Below are 27,170 nucleotides of genomic sequence, written 5' to 3'. Positions count from 1 at the left end.
TTTGGCTGTCAATCTCCGGACACCTGCTCCAGCACCGTCGGCTGCTACGCCATCACCTTCCTCCACGCCTCCACCGTCCCGTGCCCTGGCGCTTCTCCCAGTAGCAAGACATCGCCTCACAGCCAAGAGGAAGCTGCTTAACCTTCCCCGCCACCCCAAGAGCGATCACTGCTTTATCGAACCATCCAACGGGCCACCGCCGTATGAAATATTTCTGTTCATTGTTTGATTCTAATTGGTTGACTCCCTTTAATTGTGGACTCCATTAATTGCTTGACTCCTTAATTGTTGACTCCTTTAATTGTTTGACTCTAATTGTTATTTGATATTTGTGTGAGTGGTGTCAGAGTTTTGTGTTATTTTCATAGTTAGAGATGTCAATCTCGAACGGTTGTTTGTTATCCCTCAGAAACCCATGGTTCTTGACTTTCCTTTATAAGATCCTGATTAGGCTGGCAAGGATTCATATCCCTAAGTCCCAGGCCTTACAATGCAATAACAATCACTTTTTGTATTATAAGTATACTCAGTTTCATCAACTTCAAGCTCACTTTCACCATTATTAATCATTACCATCATCAATGCATGTCACATTGTTTTTAACTCGCCATAGTCAGCAAAAAGATCTTTGATGCTTTGTAGCACGCTAAAAAGTGTTCAAAGTGTTATTGTCATTATGATAATCACCTCATCATGCTGTGAGTCACTTTCATTGTCGACAGGTAAATCATCATAGTCTCTAAAACGATCTTCCAATGGTTCATAACGTGATCTATGGATTTTTCTGCAATCATGCACGTTACCTGCACCATTGCCAGATTCACTTGTATCACCATAATCAACACTAAATTCACCGCCAAAATCACTATCACCACATTACTGGGGTGTCCACATGAACACTGGCATCAAACACAAGCTCAGGAATAATGGGCTCCTGAACCCACAGCAGAAGGCCTGGCCTCACTCGAGTCTTGCTCTAATATCGGGCAGATATTGCAAAGCACTTCTCACACCGGGAACACAAATAACGTGAATGCTATGCCGAAGTTATCAAAATAGCAGTAGAACAAACACTGAACCTCCTGATGCTAAAATACAAGCCAAAACTAAAGGCGGAGGCAGCATCTGGACCCATGAGAATGGCGAGGAGCTGACATAGCAGAAATCCATTGTGATTGGCTGCCTCGGGGTATGATCGAGGCTGTCATTGGCCTCCTCTCGCTCTGAATGGGATGTTGTCACTTTCTGGAACTGGCAGCCAGATCGTAGCTCAGGCCGGGTGAAATCACACCTTATTTTTGAAGGACTTTTAACCATATATCTTTTCTAGCTAGAGGTTACATCCAACCCAACATGTAGGAAGGGTGAAAATAGTGATATCCTTCAAAAAACGCATTTTGGCGGGTTTAGCTTCACCCCTTCCAACACTGGAGCCTCAAATAAAAGACGGTAAATTTGGCAGTGGCTAAACACCACCACCTACTCTCCTCAGTAAGAAATGTGGGTGAAAAAAATTGCCTTATTATTCGACTTGTCATGTAATTTTGATGTCAAATTAATAATTATACATTGTATTTTTTCGAGTGTGTTTAATATTTATATTAACCAAGATAAAAAATACACCATAAGAGGCTGATCATACGAGAATACAGTATATAATAATAAATGTTGGAGAGTGTGTGTTGGTGTGTGTATCCTCCCCCCTGCCTCCTGCCAGCTTGCCTCCTGCCAGCACCTTGCCTCCTGCCAGCACCTTGCCTCCCCTGCCAGCACCTTGCCTCCCCTGCCAGCACCCTGCCTCCCCCTGCCAGCACCTTGCCTCCCCCTGCCCCTCCAACTTGCAGTGCCTCACGAGATTTCATGAATGTGGTGTTGGGGTATTAATTAATGAATAATAAACAATATAGTATTAATGACAGTACTGTACAGTAGTCTGATGAATAGTAGTGACAATTGTAGTACGCTGCTATTCTTCAAACGACTGTCACTGATATGCAATATTGCTTATTCATTAATTAATACCACTATCCACCTAAACTCCCATATTGTATGACATAAATTTATCGTGGTTAACTACGTGGTGAATTGAAAGATCAGCTTTTTGAAGCTTGGTAGCAACACTGGTGCATGTTATCACTCATTTTCCACCCCATCTCTCTAATCACCCACACCTTTCAGCTTTCTCCTCCATTTTAAATCTTATGTAACGTAATGTTGAAGGGATACAATGTGATAAGTGTAAGCATACAAAATACTGTACAGTACTTTAGCTTTCATGTTTATTCAAGACATCTTCAGGTCCTGAAACCTACAATCCCCCAACAGTGGGTGACCTGACATTGTATCAGGTCAGTAATATGAGACCACCAATACCCCACCCTACCTCCACCTGACATTGTATCAGGTCAGGTCAGTTACATGAGATCCGCTAATCCCCCACAGCAAAAAGTGGAAAATACCAGTCTTTGTTCTAACACACTTCATTCACAACCATATGATATAGATTTTTAGTTTAGATTCTTGGACTCCCCAGCACACAGAAACATTATGAGGATGTGGGCTAGTGTTTGTCTGTGCAAGATGCATAGTTTAGACACTTGGAAAGTTTTTCCAGTAAGAAATATTTCCATGGATGGGGATTTTCGGATTTGAAAGTCGTCTGGTTACCGAAATCTCTCATCGAAATGCTCTTCACCAATTGTTTCCGGCTAATGGGGATATCACTGTATAACCTTTTCCTTTTCTATTTTTAATTTCTTTCCATTCTTATTTTTTTCGCCCTCAGGTCCGTTGTGGGTCGTTGACCTGTGCCTGAGTGGGCTATTCCCATCAAAAAATAAAAAAAAAAATCTCCGTTAGCCGGAACAATTGGTGCAAAACACATCTGGGAATAAGAGATTTCCAGGTAGCAGACAACTCTCTCAAGTCAGAAAAAGATCCTCATCCCCGAATTTTCCGCCTGTCGGAAAATTTTCTCAGAATTTTCGAAAATTTGCCCTCGGAAAATCATTCCCAAAGCTGGAATTTTCTGGAAAATTCTGGCTTTGAGGAACGATTCCGAAAAAATTTCAATTCTGGCTATCGGAGGTCCGGGTTTGAGGATTCGATTGTGAAATATTACTGTAAATGCAACAACTCCAAGCACCTGAGTTTTGACTGTACAAATGAGGCATATCACTGGTGGGGATACATCCTAAAATCTGTGAACCACAAATAGGTTGCAAGTCGCCATAATTGGATAACAGAAGCTGGGAGTGTGTATGTTTCTGCCACTGTAAACCATGTCTGTCAATATCAGTCCCAGTATGTTGGTGAAGAATGACAGAAGCACATACCTGTACAACAGCTCTTATGTCCTTGGTGGAGGCAACTGCTGCTACGACTCTGGAGACATGTCGTAGGGCAAAGACTTCTCTTCAACTCCTCCACTCACTACCTGTAATGTGCTTAGCACCAATCCTATCATGCCTGCAACCACCACCACACTAACCTGATGAAAAGAAAATACAGAAAATAAGAATCGTTTCTGAATCCCATTTTATGACAGAGTTGAAAAAAGACTCATGGAAACCTACATCAAGACAACTGGGCTACTTGATTACATCAGACAGCAAAGTTCCCACTAATTTTTTACATTACAGTGCAAAATAAATTCTGTTACATGCATTAACATAAAAGCAATGTGTAGATGTGCACCACCAGTAGAAGCAAATAAGCTAAATAAAACATATTTGTTTTAAAGTTATTGCAGGTATGTGAGAAGTAGAACATAAAAATAAAAGTACATGTACTATAGATAACCAGGTTGTGTTGCATAATGTGTTTATTTAAAATAGAAGAGATGTTGCCAATGATGATGATATCCACAGCTGGGAAAATTAAGTGCATGGTACTGGGCGGAGCAGCTGTTATTGGGCGTAGGAATACTGTAACCAACCCATAACAACCAGAGCCTCTAAAAATAAGTTTTGAAGCCAAGGTTATTGCTGAAGGGCAGAGAATATGGGTTCAGTAAGTTTTTGGGAAAGGATGTCCTGCTGACATGGGATGCCTGATTATGTGGAGCAACAGGTATAAACTAAATTTATGGCCTTGTTGAGAGAGAGAGAGAGAGAGAGAGAGAGAGAGAGAGAGAGAGAGAGACAGACAGACACAGAGAGAGAGGACAGAACAGAGACAGAGAGAGAGAGAATATGGTTGCTCCTACCTTACAGGCAACAATTTATGGAGTGGAATAGTTTAGTTGTGTTACTATCTCAAATAAATTCCTCACTATACCATACCTTTACTGCTTGACTGTATGGACCGATAGCTGGCCAGTGAGATATGCCCTGAGCGTGCATTGTTGTGCGAGATGTGGGGTGTAATTGGTCATTTTCTTCATCCGTGGTCACGTGACTTCGTTTCCAACTGGACACATCAATTGTAATCGAATATCACTTGGAAGAGGCACCTAAATAAAAACCAAATAAAATTTGAAATATTTTATAATTATGCACAAACAACTGCAATTTATCTGAAGTAACACAAACCAACTGAGTTTGTATATGTGGAGGCAAACCATGTACTAGTAGGTAGTAGGCAGCTACCAAACAGGGAGGTACTACATCCTGGGAAGATATTGGAAGCATAATGTATTGTCTAATGGTAGACCCTGCTGCCATATGGCATCACGAAAATTGTGACCGAGTCCCAGGTTGCTGATCTGACTTTCTGCCTCATTTACACACAATTGCAGGGTCTCAATTGTTTCTCTTACTGTTGACAACACAACATACATACTCCGTATATCATTTCTCACTATTATATTTTTTATTTTTTTTATTTATTTATGGCTTTTTAATATTACTATTATTATTATTATAATTATTATTATAATTTATATTAAATGTTAATATTTTATAATTATTATTATTTAGTATATTTCATCCCAGGCCTTGATGTGGATCATAAAATGACCTGTGCCTGGGTGGGCTAATGCCCAAAAAAAAAATGTAGCCACGGAAGAAAAATCTAACCTAACCTAGAGAAATGAGACCAGTAATAAAAACACTGGAGGCATAGCCAGAAATAAATGATACACATTTACATGTTCAACTACGGTATTAATTTCCAAAACTAGATTGGTGATATTTCAGAGGTGCAATGGAGGTGTTAATGACAGAATTCACTTTTGGTCTACCTACCTCAACACAAACTCTAAGGAGTTGACAGAGAATGTTTGATGTACTGAGCATTGAGCAGGCTATAATCATCTATATCTTGTACATACATCTTCACACAAACTAAGTCATGTAATTCCATTTCTTCGCCAAGCAAACATTCTGAAAAAGAAAAGCTGGTATTAGTTGTCAATATAAGCACTATAGTAACACACTGCTTTGCCAGACTCATTATTGCAGTGAATGATCTGCAGAGCTATGATTACCAAATCCCTTCTCTTCCTCCTCCGTAATGTCTAGCATTAAATGCTACATATTTGGGTTATCGTCGGTTGAAATAATGTACTAAATGCCACTGTTTGTATTCCTTCACTGTCCATGTATATGTTATAACATTGAGAACTTGCGTGATGACTTTTACCAACTTAATGTCTATTTATCAATTTCTCATAATTAAACTATATGTGAGACACTGCCTACAACAGGTGGAAAAATGGGACACTTGTCCATTTTGGCCTTCAACCATCACCACCACTATACCCCCAAAGGGTTCTGGGCTCAGTAGGTAAGAGAAGTAATGTTTCAGATCAAGCTGTGTCTCTGGACAATGTACTGATGTGCAGCCTTACCAAGTTCTTATGCCTTCACCAGCTCTGACTATACTTCTCCCTTTATCAGAAAAGGAAAAGTTCAAACATTTGTCCTATAGAAAATGACACATCATTCATATTAGGGGTTATAGAAAAGGTGGGTTATTTTTTATTAACACTTAGTGTCCTAGTGGTCTAACTACATGATCAACTCACACTGGCTGACTCTGCACACCTGAGTGATGTTCTCATATTTCTTCCATCATTTTTTTAAATACTGTATCTAAATTATTATAACTTCATGAGTTAGATAGGATACTGAAAAGATATGTAGAGAAAAAATTTACAGAAAAAAATTCAGAGAATATAAATGGAATATATAAGTTCTGTGCCAGCAGGCTCTCTGCATGACTGTCAACACACAGACACACATGAAAGAAAGTGTTAATATAATATCATGTGTCCTGCCATTGAATAATTCTACCCAATGACACCTAATGGGCTTTTTCATGTGGTGTTCAGTAAGCTGTGATCTAAAGATAACTCACCTTTAAGTCTAGTGATAACTTCATCTGCAGTATTACCGGAAAACTAAAAGTAGCCCAGAGAAGTGCGGACAACACCACAATGCAGGTCATCCACTTCAGGAAGAGTTTGTGGTCGCATGAAAGGGCTCATACCTGTAGAAGTTAAATCAAACTATGGTTTATGTGGATAAATAAGCAATGGGTATTGTTCAAAATGAGAGATCTTAATTTTAAATACAGTTCAAAGATGAAGATGATATAAAAGTTCAAATATTTGGTAATGCAGTCAATAAAGATACCACGAAACTGGAACTCACTTCTTACACTTTATTCCTTAAAAAATCCACAATACCTGTTGCAGGATCTACATTACAATATTCACCTACAGTACTACACACCTGGTTATAGAAGCATCATTGTCTTCTATATAGATTCCTTGGCCTGGTCCTCTGCCTGCTGTTCTTCCTCTGCCAAGTTTAGGTCACTCAGGAACTCTTCTGGGTCCACGAATACCAGCCGCTTTCACTAACTCCAGCTGACTCATGTCATCAGGCTGAACAGATAATCATCATTTAGCCACATGCATCAAGCTTACCTTAAAGCTAATATAATGACAATACTTAATATACTGTACAAGGGCATACACAACATGAGGGTTATGAGCAGTTAATGTCTCATGAGGGTGTTTGGAGTGACACCAGGCTATAATATACTGTGTACAGGTGTTATGCTTTAGCTCTACTAATGTGTACAGGTGTTATGCTTTAGCTCTACTAATATTTTAGGCTTAATAGCTATAACATTTTATAAGAATATGGTTCTTGATGGATACAAAACAAAAGATACTTACTATCTCTTTATCAACTAGTTCTAAAGACTTCAGATTCAAGTAACCAACACCTCCTGCAGTTTCCACTATTTCTGTTTCATGTCTGAAAATATGAAAGGGTATTTACGTTAATATCCCAACAGTTTTGTTATGATCTATGGATCTCCTCGAGATTCTACCAGTGAATACTCCACAGTCCATCACTACTTAGGAAGTGTGTAATGCTCTCAACTTAATAATTAATAATTTTAAAGCTAGTCACATAATCCAACTGCACATTGACATCACATGCTTTACAAAGTTTTTGAATCGTTGTTGACAATAATATTTGTTTGTTTCAAGATTTCTAAATGATGATATGGTTGCCTTCAGCATAAACAGTGTCCATGTGGATAATCCATCCCTGCCACTAACCACTGTGCACATTCTAAGCAATGGCAGGCTTTGTCAGGGATGATTTTTGCTTATATTTTACAGTTTACTCATTTGTACTCTACAGCAAAATGGGATTTCATCTACAATTCTTAATTTTTAATGAATAATAAATTTTCTGCAACTTTTAAGAATTCATAACCATTAAAATTTTCTTCATTAATCTTTTCAGTCTAGATGTGCCCTGCACCCAGAGTCCTACAGATGTGCCCCTGTACACCCAGGAACAGTCCTACAGATGTGCCTGCGACACCTGGGGAACAGTCATACAGATGTGTCCCGGGAGACCTGGGGAACAGTCCCAGATGTGCCTGTACACCCGGGAACAGTCCTACAGATGTGCCCTGTACACCCGGGGAACAGTCCTGCCAGAGATGCCCTGTACACCTGGGAACAGTCCCACAGAGATGTGCCCTGTACACCCGGGGAACAGGTCCCACAGATATGCCCTGTACACCCGGGGAACAGTCCTACAGATGTGCCCCTGTACACCCGGGGAACAGTCCCACAGATGTGCTCCTGTACACCCGGGGAACAGTCCCACAGCTGTGCCCTCAAGACACCCGAACAGTCCTGCTGAAGATGTGCCCAGCACACCTGGGGAACAGTCCTACAGATGTGCCTCCCCACACCTGGGAACAGTCCCACAGGATGTGCCCTGCACACCTGGGAACAGTCCTACAGATGTGCCCAGTACACCTGGGAACAGTCCCACAGATGTGCTCTGTACACCTGGGGAACAGTCCTACAGATGCCCTGTACACTGGGGAACAGTCCTACAGATGTGCCCAGCACACTCAAACAGTCCCACAGATGTGCCCAGTACACCTGGGAACAGTCCTAAGACAGATGTGCCCAGTACACCTGGGAACAAAGTCCCACAGATGTGCCCAGCACACCTGGGAACAGTCCTACAGATGTGCCCAGTACACCTGGGGAACAGTCCCACAGATGTGCCCTCAGACACCTGGGAACAAACAGTCCCACAGATGTGCCCCTGCACACCCGGGGAACAACCTACAGATATTCTGTACACCTGGGAACAGTCCCACAGATATGCCCCTGTACACCTGGGGAACAGTCTCAGAGATGTGCCCTGTACACCCAAACAGTCCTACAGATATGCCCTGTACACCTGGGGAACAGTCCTACAGATGTGCCCTGTACACCTGGGGAACAGTCCTACAGATGTGCCCAGTACACCTGGGAACAGTCCCACAGATGTGCCCCTGTACACCTGGGGAACAACAGTCCTACAGATACATGTCTCTGTACACCTGGGAAACAGTCCTACAAAATATGCTCTGTACACCTGGGAACAGTCCTACAGATGTGCCCTGTACACCTGGGGGAACAGTCTCACAGATGCCCAGCACCTGGGGAACAGTCCCACAGATGTGCCCTGGTACACCCGGGAAACAGTCCCACAGATGTGCCCTGTACACCTGGGGAACAGTCCCACAGATGTGCCCCTGTACACCCGGGGAACAGTCCACAGATGTGCCCTGCACACCTGGGGAACAGTCCTCTACAGATGTGCCCCTGTACACCTGGGAACAGTCCCACAGACAAAGTCTCCCAGAGACCCGGGAACAGTCCTACAGATGTGCCCCTCAGACACCTGGGGAACAGTCCCACAACATGCCCCTGTACACCTGGGAACAGTCCCACAGGATGTGCCCCTGTACAATCTGGGGAACAGTCCCACAGATGCCCAGCACACCTGGGAACAGTCCTACAGATGCCCCCTGTGCCACCTGGGAACAGTCCACAGATGTTGCCCTGTACACCTGGGGAACAGTCCCACAGATGTGCCCCACACACCTGGGGAACAGTCCTACAGATGTGTCTCCTGTACACCCGGGGAACAGTCCCACAGGATGTGCCCTGGGCACACTGGGGCAGTCCCACAGATGTGCCCTGGGTACACCCCTGGGGAACAGTCCCACAGATGTGCCCTGCACACCTGGGGAACAGTCCCACAGATGTGCCCTGTACACCTGGGAACAGTCCCACAGAGATGTGCCCTGCACACCTGGGAACAGTCCCACAGATGTGCCCCTGCACACCTGGGAACAGCGTCCTACAGATGCCCTGTACACCCGGGAACAGTCCCACAGATATGCCCTGTACACCTGGGAACAGTCCTACAGATGTGTGCCCTGCACACCTGGGGAACATCCCACAGATGTGCCCTGTACACCCGGGGAACAGTCCCACAGATGCCCTGTACACCTGGGGAACAGTCCTACAGATGTGCCCCGTACACCTGGGAACAAACAGTCCTACAGATGCCCAGTACACCTGGGAACAGTCTCACAGATATGCCCTGTACACCTGGGAACAGTCTCAGATGTGCCCTGCACACCTGGGAAGTCCCACAGATGTGCCCAGTACACCTGGGGAACAGTCCCACAGATGTGCCCTGTACACCTTGGGGAAATTGAAGTCCCAAAGAGATGTGCCCTGGTACACCCGGGAACAGTCCTACAGATGTGCCCAGTACACCCGAACAGTCTCACAGATGTGCCCAGTACACCCGGAACATCCCACAGATGTGCTCAGCACACCGGGGAACAGTCCTACAGATGTGCCCTGTACACCTGGGGAACATCCTACAGATGTGCCCTGTACACCTGGGGAACAGTCCAGATGTGCTCAGCACACCTGGGAACAGTCCTACAGATGTGCCCCTGTACACCTGGGAACTCTACAGATGCCCCCTGTACACCTGGGAACAGTCCTACAGATGTGCCCCTGGCACACCTGGGGAAATATCCCACAGATATGCCCTGTACACTGGGAACAGTCCCACAGATGTGCCCCGACACCTGGGGAACAGTCCCACAGATATGCCCCGCACACCCGGGGAACAGTCCCACAGATGTGCCTGCACAATCGTGGGGAACAGTCTCACAGATGCCCCTGTACACCTGGGGACCAGTCCCACAGATGTGCCCCGCACACCCGGGAACAGTCCTACAGATGTGCCCCTGTACACCTGGGAACAGTCCCACAGAGATGTGCCCTGTACACCTGGGGAACAGTCCCACAGATATGCCCTGTACACCTGGGAACAGTCCCACAGATGCCCTGTACACCTGGGGAACAGTCCTACAAATGTGCCCCGTACAGGCCTGGGAACAGTCCTACAGATGTGCCCTGTACACCTGGGGAACAGTCCTACACAGATGTGCCCCGCACACCTGGGAACAGTCCACAGATGTGTCCCCCACACCTGGGGAACAGCCCCACAGATGCCCCTGCACACCTGGGGAACAGTCTCAGCAGATGTGCCTGCACACCTGGGAACAGTCCCACAGATGTGCCCCTGCACACCCGGGGAACAGTCCTACAGATGTGCCCTGTACACCTGGGGAACAGTCCCACAGATATACCCTGTACACCTGGGGAACAGTCCCACAGATGTGCCCCTGCACACCTGGGGAACAGTCCTACAGATGTGCCCCGCACACCCAAATGTCCTACAGAGATGTGCCCTGCACACCGGGGAACAGTCCTACAGATGTGCCCCTGCACACCTGGGGAACAGTCCCACAGATGTGCCCCCTGCACACCTGGGAACAGTCCCACAGATATGCCCTGTACACCTGGGAACAGTCCTACAGATGCCCCTGCACACCTGGGAACAGTCCCACAGATGTGCCCTGTACACCTGGGGAACAGTCTCAACAGATGTGCCCTGTACACCTGGGAACAGTCCTACAGATGTGCCCCAAAATATCCTGCAGCACAGTCCCACAGATATGCTCAGTACACCTGGGAACAGTCCTACAGATGTGCCCAGTACACCTGGAGAACAGTCCTACAGATGTGCCCCACCCGGGAACAGTCCCCACAGATGTGCCTCCCCTGTACACCCGGGGAACAGTCCCACAGATGTGCCCTGTACACCCGGGAACAGTCCTGTACAGATGTGCCCTGTACACCTGGGAACAGTCCTACAGATGCCCAGTACACCCGGGAACAGTCCCAGATGTGCCCCCGCACACCGGGAACAGTCCCACAGATGTGCCCAGTACACCCCAAACAGTCCTGGCCAGATGTGCCCTGTACACCCGGGAACAGTCCCACAGATGTGCCCAGTACACCTGGGAACAGTCCCAGATATGCCCTGTACACCTGGGGAACAGTCCCACAGATGTGCCCCAGGCCACCTGGGGAACAGTCCCAAGATGTGCCCATGCACACCTGGGGAACAGTCCCACAGATGTGCCCTGTACACCTGGGGAACAGTCCCAGATGTGCCCAGCACACCCGTGGAACAGTCCCACAGATGCCCTGTACACCTGGGAACAGTCCCACAGGATGTGCTCCAGCACACCTGGGAACAGTCCTACAGATGTGCCCAGTACACCTGGGAACAGTCCTACAGATGTGCCCAGGCACACCCGGGAACAGTCCCACAGATGTGCCCTGTACACCCGAACAGTCCCACAGATGTGCCTCTGTACACCTGGGGAACAGTCCTACAGATGTGCCCAGTACACCTGGGAACAGTCCTACAGATGTGCCCAGTGCACACCTGGGGAACAGTCCCACAGATGCCCTGTACACCTGGGAACAGTCCCACAGATAAGTGCCCTGTACACCTGGGAACAGTCCTCCTACAGATGTGCCCAGTACACCTGGGGAACAGCCCCACAGATGTGCCCTGTACACCTGGGGAACAGTCCTACAGATGTGCCCAGTACACCTGGGAACAGTCCCACAGATGTGCCCAGTACACCTGGGAACAGTCCCACAGATGTGCCCAGTACACCTGGGGAACAGTCCTACAGATGTGCCCCTGTACACCTGGGGAACAATTTACAGATGTGCCCAGTACACCTGGGAACAGTCCTACATGTGCCCTGTACACCTGGGAACAGTCCGCCAGATAGCCTCCTGTAACACCTGGGGAACAGTCCTGACAGCCCAGCACACCTGGGGAACAGTCCCACAGATGTGCCCAGCACCTGGGAACAGGTCCCACAGATGTGCCCAGCACACCTGGGAACAGTCCCAGATGTGCCCTGCACACCTGGGGAACAGTCCCACAGATGTGCCCTGCACACCCGGGGAACAGTCCTACAGATATGCCCTGTACACCTGGGAATGGTCCCCACAGATGCCTGCACACCTGGGAACAGTCCTACAGATGTGCCCTGTACACCTGGGAACAGTCTCATGGAGCCCTGTACACCTGGGGAACAGTCCCACAGATGTGCCCTGTACACCCGGGAACAGTCCTACAGATGTGCCCTGTACACCTGGGGAACAGCCCCACAGATGCCCAGTACACCTGGGGAACAGTCCCACAGATGTGCCCAGTACACCTGGGGAACAGTCCCACAGATGTGCCCTGTACACCTGGGAACAGTCCTACAGATGTGCCTCTGTAACACCTGGGAACAGTCCCACAGATGTGCCCTGTACACCCGGGAACAGTCCTACAGATGTGCTCCTGTACACCCGGGAACAGTCCCACAGATGTGCCCTGTAACACCTGGGGAACAGTCCTACAGATGCCCTGTACACCTGGGAACAAGTCCACAGATGTGCCCCACACCTGGGAACAGTCCTATGATGTGTCTCCCCAGACACCTGGGGAACAGTCCTACAGATGTGCCTCTGTACACCTGGGAACAGTCCTACAGATGTGCCTCAGACACCCGGAACAGTCCCACAGATGTGCCCGTACACCTGGGAACAGTTCACAACATGCCCCTCTGTACACCTGGGAACAGTCCTACAGATGTGCCCTGCACACCTGGGAACAGTCCTTACAGATGTGCCCAGCACACCCAGGAACAGCCCCAAGATGTGCCCCCACACCCTGGGAACAGTCCTACAGATGCCCTGGGTACACCTGGGAACAGTCCCACAGATGTGCCCTCCCGTACACCTGGGAATGTCCCACAGATGTCTCCCTGTACACCCGGGAACAAACTCAGATGCCCCTGTACACACCTGGGGAACAGTCCACAGATGCCCCTGCACACCTGGGGAACAGTCCCACAGGATGTGCCCTGTACACCTGGGAACAGTCCCACAGATGTGCCCTGTACACCTGGGAACAGTCCTACAGATGTGCCCCTGCAACACCTGGGGAACAGTCCTACAGATGCCCCTGCACACCTGGGAACAGTCCTACAGATGTGCCCTGTACACCCGGGAACAGTCCTACAGATAGGTGCCCCTGTACACCTGGGAACAGTCCCACAGATGTGCCCTGTACACCTGGGGAACAGTCCTCAGGATGCCCTGCACACCCGGGAACAGTCCCTACAGATGTGCCCTGTGCTGCCTGGGGAACAGTCCCACAGATGTGCCCCTGTGACACCTGGGGAACAGTCTCACAGATGTGCCCAGTACACCTGGGAACAGTCCTACAGATATGCCCTGCAACACCCGGGGAACAGTCCTACAGATGTGCCCCGCACACCTGGTAGGCCCCACAGATGTGCCCAGTACACCTGGGAACAGTCCTACAGATGTGCCCTGTACACCCGAACAGTCCTACAGATGCCCAGTACACCTGGGAACAGTCCTACAGATGTGCCCAGCAAGGCCCGGGGAATGCAGTCCCACAGATGTGCCCTGTACACCCGGGGAACAGTCCTACAGATGTGCTCCTGTACACCTGGGGAACAGTCCTACAGATGTGCTCAGTACACCCGGGGAACAGTCCCACAGATGTGCCCTGTAACACCTGGGGAACAGTCCTACAGGATGTGCCCCTGGCATCTGGGGAACAGTCCCCACAGATGTGCCCCTGCACACCTGGGAACAGTCCTACAGATATGCCCCCTGTACACCTGGGGAACAGTCCCACAGATGCCCCGCACACCTGGGGAACAGTCCTACAGACATGCCCCACACACCTGGGAACAGTCCTACAGATGCCCCTGCACACCTGGGGAACAGTCCCCAGATGTGCCCCCTGTACACCTGGGGAACAGCGTCCCACAGATGTGCCCCCAGACACCCGTGAACAGTCCTACAGATGCCCTGTACACCTGGGGAACAGTCCCACAGATGTGCCCTGCACATTCTGTGTGTGTCTACAGATATGCCCTGTACACCTGGGGAACAGTCCCAACAGATGCCCCTGTACACCTGGGGAACAGTCCCACAAATGTGTCTCTGTACACCTGGGAACAGTCCTACAGATGTGCCCCTGTACACACCTGGGGAACAGTCCTACAGATGTGCCTCAGACACCTGGGAACAGTCCCACAGATGTGCCCTCAGACACCTGGGGAACAGTCCTACAGATGTGCCCTGGTGACACCCGGGGAACAGTCCCCTACAGGATGTGCCCTGCACACCCGGGGAACAGTCCCACAGATGTGCCCTGTACACCCTGGGAACAGTCCCACAGATGTGCCCTGTACACCTGGGAACAGTCCTACAGATGTGCCCCGTACACCCGGGGAACAACAGTCCTACAGATGTGCCCCCAGACACCTGTGGGGAACAGTCCTACAGATGTGCCCTGTACACCTGGGGAACAGCCCCACAGATGTGCCTCCTGTACACCTGGGAACAGTCCTACAGGATGTGCCCCAAGACACCCGGGGAACAGTCCCACAGATATGCCCTGTACACCTGGGGAAGTCCTACAGATGTGCCCTGCACACCTGGGAACAGTCCCACAGATGTGCCCTTGCACACCTGGGGAACAGTCCCACAGATAAAAGTTCTGTACACCTGGGAACAGTCCACAAGTCCTACAGATATGCCCAGTACACCTGGGGAACAGTCCCACAGATGTGCCCAGTACACCTGAGAACAGTCCCACAGATGCCCTGCACCCGGGAACAGTCCCAGATGTGCCCTGTACACCCAAACAGTCCTACAGATGTGCCCTGTACACCCGGAACACTGTCCTACAGATGTGCCCTGTACACCTGGGAACAGTCCTAGATGCCCAAAATATCTGGAACAGTCCTAGATGCCCCTGCACACCTGGGGAACAACAGTCTCACAGAAAAAGCCCAGTACACCTGGGGAACAGTCCCACAGATGTGCCCTGTACACCCGGGAACAGTCTCACAGATGCCCATACACCTGGGGAACAGTCCTACAGATATATGCCCTGTACACCCGGGGAACAGTCCTACAGATGTGCCCCAGCCACCTGGGGAACAGTCCTGCACAGATGTGCTCCATACACCTGGGGAACAGTCCCACAGATGTGCTCCTGTACACCTGGGGAACAGTCCTACAGATGTGCCCAGTACACCCGGGGAACAGTCCCAGATGTGCCCTGGGTACACCTGGGGAACAGTCCCACAGATGTGCCCAGTACACCTGGGAACAGTCCTACAGATGTGCCCAGTACACCTGGGGAACAGTCCTACAGATGTGCCCAGTACACCTGGGGAACAGTCCCAGATGTGCCCTGTAACACCCGGGAACAGTCCCACAGATGTGCCCTGTACAATTCCGGGGAACAGTCCTACAGATGTGCCCAGTACACCTGGGAACAGTCCTACAGATGTGCCCAGCCACCTGGGAACAGTCCTACAGATGTGCCCTGTACACCCGGGGAACAGTCCCACAGATATGCCCTGTACACCTGGGAACAGTCCTACAGATGTGCCCAGTACACCTGGGGAACAGTCCTACAGATGTGCCCTGCAACACCTGGGGAACAGTCCTACAGATGCTCCAGCACACCTGGGGAACAGTCCTACAGATGCCCAGTACACCTGGGAACAGTCCCACAGATGTGCCCAGTACACCTGGGGAACAGTCCTACAGATGTGCCCTGTACACCTGGGAACAGTCCTACAGATGTGCCCAGTACACCCGGGGAACAGTCCTACAGATGCCCCTGTACACCCGGGGAACAGTCCTACAGATATGCCCTGTACACCCGGGGAACAGTCCTGATATGATGCCCAGTACACCTGGGAACAGTCCTACAGATGTGCCCAGTACCTGGGGAACAGTCCTACAGATGTGCCCAGTACACGGGGAACAAAGCCCCACAGAGGGCCTGGCACACCCGGGGAACAGTCCCACAGATGTGCCCTGCACACCTGGGAACAGTCCCACAGAGGTGCCCTGTACACCCGTGGGGGAACAGTCCTTACAGATGTGCCCTGCACACCTGGGGAACAGTCCTACAGATGTGCCCTGTACACCTGGGAACAGTCCTACAGATGTGTGCCCTGTACACCTGGGGAACAGTCCTACAGATGTGTTCCTGTACACCCGGGAACAGTCCTACAGATGTGCCCTGTACACCTGGGAACAGTCCTACAGATGCCCAGCACACCAGAACAGTCCCACAGATGTGCCCAGTACACCTGGGAACAGTCCCACAGATGCCCCCACACCCGGGAACAGTCCTACAGATGCCCTGCACACCCGTGAAACAAGTCCCCACAGATGTGCCCCAGGGCCATTCGGGAACATAGTCCCACAGATGTGCCTCTGCACACCTGGGAACAGGTCCTACAGATGTGCCCTGGGTACACCTGGGGAACAGTCCCACAGATAAAAGCCTCCTGTACACCTGGGGAACAGTCCCACAGATATGCCCATACACCCGGGGAACAGTCCCACAGACATGTGCCCAGTACACCTGGAGAACAGTCCTACAGATGTGCCCCTGTACACCCGGGAACAGTCCTACAGATGCCCTGTACACCTGGGGAACAGTCCCACAGATGTGCCCTCCTGTACACCCGAACAGTCTCACAGATGTGCCCTGGCCACCTGGGATCCCAGATGTGCCTGGCACACCCGGGAACAGTCCACAGATGTGCCCTGGGGTGACACCTGGGGAACAGTCTCAGATGTGCCCAGTACACCTGGGAACAGTCCTACAGATGTGCCCTGTACACCGGGGAACAGTCCTACAGATGTGCCCAGTACACCTGGGAACAGTCCCAGATGGCAGTCTCTGTACACCTGGGAACAGTCCCCACAGAGATGCCCTGTACACCTGGGGAACAGTCCCACAGGATGTGCCCTGCAACACCGGGGAACAGTCCCACAGATAAAATTCTGCACACCTGGGAACAGTCCCACAGATGTACCTGTAACACCTGGGAACAGTCCTACAGATGTGTCTCTGTACACCTGGGGAACAGTCCCCACAGATGCCCCAGCACACCTGGGAACAGTCCCACAGATGTGCCCAGCACACCTGGGAACAGTCCCACAGATGTGCCCAGCACACCTGGGGAACAGTCCCACAGACAGCCTCTGTACACCCGGAACAGTCCCACAGATGTGCCCTGTACACCTGGGAATGTCCCCACAGATGTGCCCAGCACCTGGGGAACAGTCCCACAGATGCCCAGCACCTGGGAACAGTCCCACAGATGCCCTGCACACCCGGGGAACAGTCCCACAGATATGCCCTGTAATTGGAACAGTCCCACAGATGTGCCCAGTACACCTGGGAACAGTCCCACAGATGCCCAGTACACCTGGGGACCACAGAGTGTGCCCAGTACACCTGGGGAACAGTCTCTACAGATGTGCCCAGCACACCTGGGGAACAGTCCTACAGATGTGCCCAGTACACCTGGGAACAGTCCTACAGATGTGCCCCTGTACACCTGGGGAACAGTCCCACAGATGCCCAGTACACCTGGGAACAGTCCTACAGATGTGCCCTGTACACCTGGGGAACAGTCCTACAGATATGCCCTGTACACCTGGGGAACAGTCCTGACAGATGTGCCCAGTACACCGGGGAACAGTCCTACAGATGTGCCCAGCACACCTGGGAACAGTCCCACAGATGTGCCCAGTACACCTGGGGAACAGTCCTACAGATGTGCTCCCCAAACACACTGGGGAACAGTCCCACAGATGTGCCCCAGCACACCCCTGGAACAGTCCCAGGACAGTTCTGGCACACCGTGAACAGTCTCACAGATGTGCCCTGTACACCTGGGGAACAGTCCCACAGATGCCTGCACCTGGGGAACAGTCCCACAGTAGATGCCCTGTACACCTGGGGAACAGTCCTACAGATGTGCCCTGCACACCCGGGAACACAGTCCTACAGATGTGTTCTGCACACCTGGGGAACAGTCCCACAGATGCCCAGCACACCTGGGAACAGTCCCACAGATGCCCAGTACACCTGGGAACAGTCCCACAGATGTGCCCCTGTACACCTGGGAACAGTCCCACAGATGTGCCCTGGTAAGACCTGGGAACAGTCCCCACAGATGCCCCTGTACACCTGCACAGTCCTACAGATGTGCCCTGTACACCTGGGAACAGTCCTACAGATGTGCCCTGGTACACCTGGGAACAGTCCCTACAGATGCCCTGTACACCTGGGGAACAGTCCCACAGATGTGCCCCTGCACACCCCTGAACAGTCCCACAGATGTGCTCCTGCACACCTGGGGAACAGTCCCACAGATGTGCCCTGCACACCCGGGGAACAGTCCTACAGATGTGCCCAGCACACCTGGGGAACAGTCCCACAGATGCCCAGCACACCTGGGGAACAGTCCCACAGATGCCCAGTACACCTGGGAACAGTCCTACAGATGTGCCTGCACACCTGGGAACAGTCCCACAGATGTGCTCGCATGGGGGAACAGTCCACAGATGTGCCCAGTACACCCCAAACAGTCCCACAGATGTGCTCTGTACACCTGGGAACAGTCCTGTCAGATGTGCCTAGGGGTACACCTGGGGAACAGTCCTACAGATGTGCCCTGTACACCCGGGGAACAGTCCTACAGATAAAAGCCCTGTACACCTGGGAACAGTCCTACAGATGTGCCTAGTAATCAAACAGTCCCACAGATGTTCTGTACACCTGGGGAACAGTCCTACAGATGTTCTGTACACCTGGGGAACAGTCCTACAGATGTGCCCTGTACACCTGGGAACAGTCCCCAGATGTGGTCACAGACATAATATGAGATAAGTTTTAACTTTCCAATATCCTGGAGCCATATGTCATGAGCCATACAATGATGTCAACAACACAAATAATTCATCTTCAGAAATTTAACAGGTGTTCAGTTGTCCTTTCAATAACATGGGGGAACAAAATACATACAGTATCTGGCAGCCTCGAGAGTAATATCCCTGGAGTAATATCCCTGCTGGGAGGCACATATATTAAGATTACTTCATGGCAATATGGGAAGAACCAGACCTAATTAATGGAAGTACAGTAGTGATGAAGAGGAACATGATAATGGTGATAAAATCAGCAAATTGTCAGCATAGGGAGAATCTGGGAGACACACTGACCCAAACTATTTACCGTAAAATGAATCTAAAGGAACCGCAGCTGCTACTCAAAAATATTTTTTAGGTTTATGGCTTTTATCATGACAATAAATCAAATAGTTGCCTATATTTTGCTTAGAACTAAAAGGGTCAAATAAATACAATTACTAATATTTTTTTCAACTGACAAAATGCTGAGAATTAATTTACCAATAGCAAACTTTAGAATTAACACTACAGTCAACATAATCAACTACTAAACTGTGTATCAAGCTTAACAATGTTCTACAGCATATCAATTACTGTAATTTTGTGTTAGTTATGTTGTATCTGTTCAAAAACCTTCACTACTGGACACCACTTTTAATATTTCATTTAGTTAACACTATAATTTTATTCAGCACAGAGAGACCCTTCATCCCCAAAGAGTTTAAATATATAATGTTGACATCCTTTAATGAATACACAAAATAATATATTAGAGACTGACAGAGTTACTCACACTACTATACTTAAAATTGGACAGTCAAGAGTGAAAGATTCATATCGCCCCTTCACCACACACACGCTCAGACTACTTTTTCTTTCTGTTGATGAGAGAGGGACAAAGTATAGTAGCATATCTTAACATATAGACAATAGCAGAAAATATAATTCAATATATAAAATTAAATTCACTAAAGACTCAAGCACATTCAGGTCTCTCCAAGTATACCAAATGGATCCCATTTGATAAAAATTATAAGGTGCAGAAAAGGGCAATTGCATATACTGTGAACATATACCTGTATCTTGCCTTGCTATACAGTACAGTGAACCTTATTTACTGCTGCTTTACATTTACGCGTACCCTGCCAGAACTGAATTCCCACTTTTAGTGATCCACACGCTGGTGAAGTATAATTTTTTATTTAGCTCAAATTCATACATATATCGTTGCGAATATAATTTACATTGCTGGAATTTACAACTTGATGATCATTTTGAATATCATCATAGATTTTTGATTAGACATACAAATTTTAGATCTAATGTAAGTTTTGTTTGCTCTGAGTAATATAATATTTTGTGCAATATATATGATATTTATATTCAAAATATCCTTTTACAAGGAATCAGCAATGTCAATTATATTATCCTACTTAGTTTGAGGTATTATTCATTATTATACCTTATCTAGTGGTTTTCCCAAAAATTTCTCAAAGAGGGAAGAGCCAGGAGTGTGAGAAGAGGGGAGGGAGGGAGTATTATTTGAATGGACATTAACTTGGCGACTGTATTTTTCTTTTTCTCTTAAGTATTAATTGTGGATGTACCATCATAAAATTAAAATTTTATTTTTACTAGATAAGTCGAAAAGTGGAGTTTGGGGTCAACTGGTCTATTTCATTTAATCCCATATGTTATGTTGTTCACTTTACGCCGTTTCTCGCTTACGCAGGCCTCCGTGGGTTCAATTGACCACGTAAAGTGAGGTTCACTGTACAATGTTTTGTTTATACGCTGTTGATGAATTAAAGCAAAAAATAAATAACAAATTATAGATATATATATATATGTATATATATATATATATATATATATATATATATATATATATATATATATATATATATATATATATATATATATATATATATATATATATATATATATATATATATATATATATATATATATATATATATATATATATATATATATATATATATATATATATATATATATATATATATATATATATACACCTGTATATATATACAGTAGTACCCCGATTTACGCGGTCAATTGAACCCACAGGGTACCGCGGAAAGTGAAAACCGCGTAAAGTGAACAACAGAACATATGGGATTAATTCCAATAGAGACTGGCCCGACCCCTAAACTCCACTTTTTCCGACACAATACCTATGTTGTAGTAAAAATAACATCTACATTTTATGATGGTATGCTCACACAATTAATATTTAAGAGAAATACAGTCGCCAGGTTAATGTCCATTCAAATAATGGACTCAAATCCCCCCCCCCCCACTCTTCCCAGCTCACTAGCTCCTACCTCTCTGATTAATGTTTGGGTGAAAACTCTAGATTTTAACGTTTAGTAATAAATAATACCTCAGGCTAAAGTTAGGATAATATAATTGACATTTCTGGATTCCTTGCAGGTCAGGGAATATTTTGAATGTAAAGTTCATATATTTTGCACAAAAGATAAAATATTTGCTTTGTGTAAACCAAATTATTACATTAGATCTAAAATTTGTATGTCTAATGCAAAATCCATGATGTTTATATTCTAAATGATCATCATATTGTAAGAATTCCAGCAATGTAAATTATATTCTGGCCGGGTAATTTGTATGAATTTTATTAGCTAAATAAAAAATAAAAAAAATTATACTTCACCGCGTATATGAGTAGATGCACCAAGGAAAGTGAAAGTCTGGTTCTGGCAAGGTACCTCGTAAATGAGAAATCGCGGAAAGTGAAACCATGTAAAGCGGGGTAATACTGTGTGTGTGTGTGTGTGTATATATATGTATATATGTATATATATATATATATTATATATATATATATATATATATATATATATATATATATATATATATATATATATATATATATATATATATATATATATATATATATATATATATTTTTCCCGTTTTACAGTCAAATTATTGGTCATTTGAAATTTATTTTACATATTGATATATAGTGCAGTGTTAATTTAAAGAAAATATTCTTTACTTACAGCAATTAAACTTAAAATTTTAGTGTTGAAATTGTTTTTTAATCCAGCATGGGTCCTAAGAAATCAAGAAAAGCGATTTCAATCCAGGTGAAACAGGAGATTATTACGAAGCATGAAGAAGGCATTAGAACAAATGTGCTTAGCAAACAATATGGCATGTCGACATCAACTGTGTCGACAATTCTTTCACAGAAAGACAAATTCAAGGAAATGAAAGTAGGAGACAAATCTACCAGTGTGTTTAAAGGTAGATATCCTAATAGCAGGAACAGAGAGGTTACTTCTCATTTGGATTAGGGAAAAACAAATGAAACGTGATTCAGTTTCGACCGAATTTATTTGTGAAAAAGCCAGGGAGATTTACGAACATTTAAAGGCAGATCAACCTGGTTCTTCAGGCACAGACTTTGAAGAGTTTAGGGCCAGCAAGGGCTGGTTCAAAAAATTTAAGAAAAGAAGTGACATTTTTCGTGTTGTTAGGCATGGTGAGGCTGCCAGTGCTGATAAGAAAGGAGCAGCAAAATTTTTAGTGGACTTTAAAGAACTGGTGGATGAAGAAAATTATCTTCCACAGCAAGTGTTCAATGTAGACGAAACTGGGCTGTTCTGGAAAAAAGTGCCCAAAAGGACATTCATCACCAGAGATGAAGCTACTTTACCTGGGCATAAACCCATGAAAGACCGTCTCACTCTATTGCTTGGTGCTAATGCTTCAGGGGATTTCTGACTGAAGCCTATGCTTGTCTACCACTCTGAGAACCCCAGGGTGTTCAAGCAACAAAAAAAGGTAAGAGGACGGCTTGGAGTTTATTGGAAGTCCAACCGTAAGGCATGGGTGACAAGACAGCTCTTTAATGAATGGGCTGTTGAGGTGTTTTGCCCTTCTGTCAAGAGCTACCTAACCACCAATAAACTCCCCTTAAAGGCTCTTCTCCTCATGGATAATGCTCCTGGTCATGACCCTCAACTTGCCAGCACTTTGGAGTCTCAATTTGACTTTGTCAAAGTGTTGTTTTTGCCTACCAACACTACATCAATCATACAGCCAATGGACCAGAATGTGATCAGCAACTTCAAGAAGCTGTACATGAAGAAAATGTTCAGGAGGTATCATCAGGCAACTTCCACTGATCCTGAGCTAACACTGGCACAGTTCTGGAAGACACAATTTAACATCATGGAGGATGTAAAATTGATTGTGTTCTCATGGCAAGAAGTCTCCACTAGATCCCTCAATTCTGCATGGAAAGCACTGTGGCCATCAGTAGTCCATGATTTTGAGGGATTTGAGGAAGAAGCAGAGTTGGACCAGGAGATTGTGTTCATTGGTCAGTCATTGGGCCTTGAAGTGGAGGAGGATGATGTAGAAGAGCTTGAGATGTCTCATGAGCAGGAACTTACTCCTGAAGACTTGCAGCAACTGGATGAGATGTTAGAGGCTGACAGTGGTGAGGTGGAAAAGGAGTGATGACCATATGTCTACTTCAGATTTGAAAGATGTTGTTCACTACTGGGAGAAGTTCAGGAAACTGGCTTCAAGGCACCCTAATGTGGAAAAAGCAGAACTTGCTTGTGTAATGTTGAGGACACAGTGGTCTCCTTCAAACATCAGTGATTGATGAGGAGGAGACATGCCCCACAAACAAAAATTTACAGTTTCTTCACTAAAAGGCAGCGGGAAAAAGATGCTAGCCCTCAGCCTTCCACTTCAAGAAGGAGAGAGGATGTTCCTGCTGGAGAATCGGTCAGTGGAAGGTGACTCACCTTCCAAGAAGCAGTAAAATGCTTCTCCTCCACCTCCACTTCCTTCTCTTCTCCCTTCTCCTCCCACTTCAAATTCACATCAGCATCATCATCCAGGAGCCTTCTACATACATACCTCAAAGTAAGTGTACTTTACTACTTTTTTTGTTGACTTTATGCAATTTTCAGTGAGCTGGAACCAATTACCCAAAAACCCATTGAAACAATGGTTTCGGTAAATGAATTTTTCGATTAACGAGCAACCTTCTGGAACGAATTGTGCTCGTTAACCGACTGTGTAAAACTTTCTCACAACTCTATGAAATGAGTGGAAAATGCCCAGCAAGAGATATTTGTGCCTCTGGTAAGATAAACCAAGGAAAAGTACAGGTACACCACCGATTTTCCGGTACCCTTGGTTCCAAAGCCTTGCATGACCAACCGAGGTTAGGTAATAATAATTCAATACACCTGACCCACTAATTATACACCTCCTGTGTCTCTAAAGCACCATGGACTGCTAGAAACTTAAATTAAACAAATATTAAATGTAAATTAAATGTGAAAAGGCCATAATTTTGAGCAGCATTACTGTACACACTTTGTACTTTTGTGCAAACTATGTGATCTTTATAATCAAATTAATCACTATCTTACAAGGATTCCAGCAATGCTATTTATATTCTGCTAAGTCAAGTCAGCTACATTTCATAAGATAAAAACTTTAAGCCTAAAACTAGCTTCACCCTGGCTGGGAGGGAGGGAGGGACGTTAAGTGCCCTTGTAATAGCCCCTGTCTTATAGGCAGAAGTATTATATAAATGGGTTAATTACATTTGATTTATATACAGTGGTCCCTCGGTTAACGAAATTTCGGTTGACGAATTACCTTCCATAAGAATATTCAATTTGGTTAACGAACAAAAATTCAGTTAACGAAATTCTTACGAAAACATGTCAATATGTTTTCGCTTGCTCATCAGCTGGTAGATTAGTCCGCCAATACAGTAATCGGTTCTAGGGCTTAAATTCGTTCCCATTTGAGTAAATATCAGGAAGGTTGTGCTATTAAATATTTTTTCCAAGTTTTATAATAAAATTATTAGTCATTTTAACACTTATTTAACATAATTGCAGTACAGGGAACTAGTTTTTGGTGTGCCCATCAGCCACTTCACTCACCCACCAAGGCGTCTGTTTGTGTGTCTGTTCAGTGGAGGTAACATCTTGCTTGTGGCTCTCTTAAACATAAACTAATTTTACATTTTTACAGTGCAATTATAGGTCATTCTGAACTTTATTTAACATATTGACAATATATAGTGCAGTGCAGTGTTGATTTAAAGAAAATAATCTTGAATTATACCTAGTGAACTTAAATTTTATTGGTGAAATGACAGCATCAAGCATGGGGTGATTTCTCTTCCATCCCCACTTCCTTCTCTTCTCTCTTCTCCTCTTCCACCTCCCACTTCAAATTCACATCAGTATCATCAACCAGGAGCCTTCTACATACACACCTCAAAGTAAGTGTACTTTATTGCATTTTTTTTTTACTTTGTATGTAATTTTTGGTGAGCTGGAACCAATTACCCAAAATCCCATTGAAACAATGGTTTCGGTTAATGAACAACCCTCTGGAACGAATTGAGTTCGTTAACCGAGGGACCACTGTACTCTATAACCCCCTGTAAATTTCCACTGGCTATGAGGTAGCATGTTCAGAGCACGTGATAAGGTGCGCCCACGGGATGTAGTGTCACTTAGTGTTGAGCTAAGGCATTAAGTAGCCGGCTCTCTGGCCACCTCTTGCGGCAGTAGTTTGATATCCTTGACTAGAGGAAGACGTTATTGAGAGCCATCGTGCATGGTTCCGTCTTCCCTCGAGGGAGGACGACGTACATATTTCCGTTCTCCCTCGATGGGTTCCTACTCATGGGCATTGTCACTCAACCCCTCACACCAACCGGACGTATTTAGCAGAGCTATTTAACAGAGCCTCCGTCCTCCTCTTAACACTCATGGCTACAGTGATAAGTTACGGTGATATACACTTGGAACTGTATCTGAGATAGTGCCTCAATAAATAGATAACAGACAATTGGGTTTGGCTACTAAAACCCGACATAATATACAAGTTCCAGCCTCATTAACCCAGACGGAATCAACGGTTAAAGGACCTAGAACACCCTCTTGTAATTTTGCCCGGACTAAAGGAGATGCCAGACCATTAGTTCCAGGATAATCGGTGGTATACCTGTATCTCTCGAGAGGTCAACTTAGTTTTAAGGCCTTTTGATGATGGAGAACAAACTGTTAATATCTCCAGGCGTGCTTGGCCTACCCGCTACATCTGTGTGAAATGTGATGAAATTCAAGAAAATACCCAGTATGACACTTTTAACTGCTACAGTATTAAAATAATTTGTAGCATAAGTGGAGTCATGGAGGACATAGAAAGATATTTAAACATTTGGATGTAACATGACATCATGTGCCAATTAGCATGATGATGATGATGACAGTATTCATAAAAAAGCTGAGAGTTTGTTTGAAGACTTAAACATAGTGGTGAAAGTTCAGTCATGGAAATCTTTGTGGTTGGTAGTGTTTGGTCTGAACCTTTTAAAAAAGGTAGCAACTGCACAGAATTAAAGTGACTGGTGAAGCTGTGATGACACAATTGGCTTGATATTATTCGCAAATTTTGAAAGCATTAATTGAAGGCAGCGGCGAGGCACCTCAACAGGTGTTTAACGTGGATGAGAGAGTGCTTTCCAGGCAGCTAGAACCTTCATAACAATGCAAGAGAAGATCAAGCCAGGTCTCAAAGCAGTCAAATGTTGTCTAAATCTTTTGTTGATGGGAATGCTTCAAGGGAATTTAAGACTTAA

The 27,170-nt window shown here is 46.2% G+C and overlaps 1 protein-coding gene and 2 long non-coding RNA genes across 3 annotated transcripts in view; all 3 read right to left on the bottom strand.

Moving 5' to 3' along the window:
• Nucleotides 1-1,036: 1,036 nt before the first annotated feature.
• LOC121859316 overlaps nt 1,037-27,170 on the bottom strand; it is a 50,624-nt gene continuing 24,490 nt past the window's right edge. Inside the window, 7 exon segments of the mRNA XM_042356111.1 lie at nt 1,037-1,150; nt 3,336-3,409; nt 3,412-3,490; nt 4,284-4,410; nt 6,765-6,832; nt 7,130-7,211; nt 7,876-8,150. Of these exon segments, the coding sequence (XP_042212045.1) occupies nt 1,037-1,150; nt 3,336-3,409; nt 3,412-3,490; nt 4,284-4,410; nt 6,765-6,832; nt 7,130-7,211; nt 7,876-8,150 (819 nt within the window).
• Nucleotides 4,294-6,352, bottom strand: LOC121859254. Its single transcript, XR_006087626.1, has 3 exons — nt 6,301-6,352; nt 5,187-5,324; nt 4,294-4,453 (listed from the first exon to the last, which is right to left on the bottom strand). It is a non-coding gene; the product is annotated as an uncharacterized LOC121859254 (long non-coding RNA).
• On the bottom strand, nt 6,392-7,237 carry LOC121859253. Its single transcript, XR_006087625.1, has 3 exons — nt 7,130-7,237; nt 6,678-6,832; nt 6,392-6,432 (listed from the first exon to the last, which is right to left on the bottom strand). It is a non-coding gene; the product is annotated as an uncharacterized LOC121859253 (long non-coding RNA).

The sequence above is a fragment of the Homarus americanus genome, unplaced genomic scaffold, assembly GCF_018991925.1.
Source record: "Homarus americanus isolate GMGI-L3 unplaced genomic scaffold, GMGI_Hamer_2.0 scaffold36188, whole genome shotgun sequence".
In the NCBI taxonomy this organism is placed as follows: Eukaryota; Metazoa; Arthropoda; class Malacostraca; order Decapoda; family Nephropidae; genus Homarus; species Homarus americanus.
Note: the sequence above shows the minus strand (reverse complement) of the source record. Positions and strands in the feature narration are given on the sequence as shown.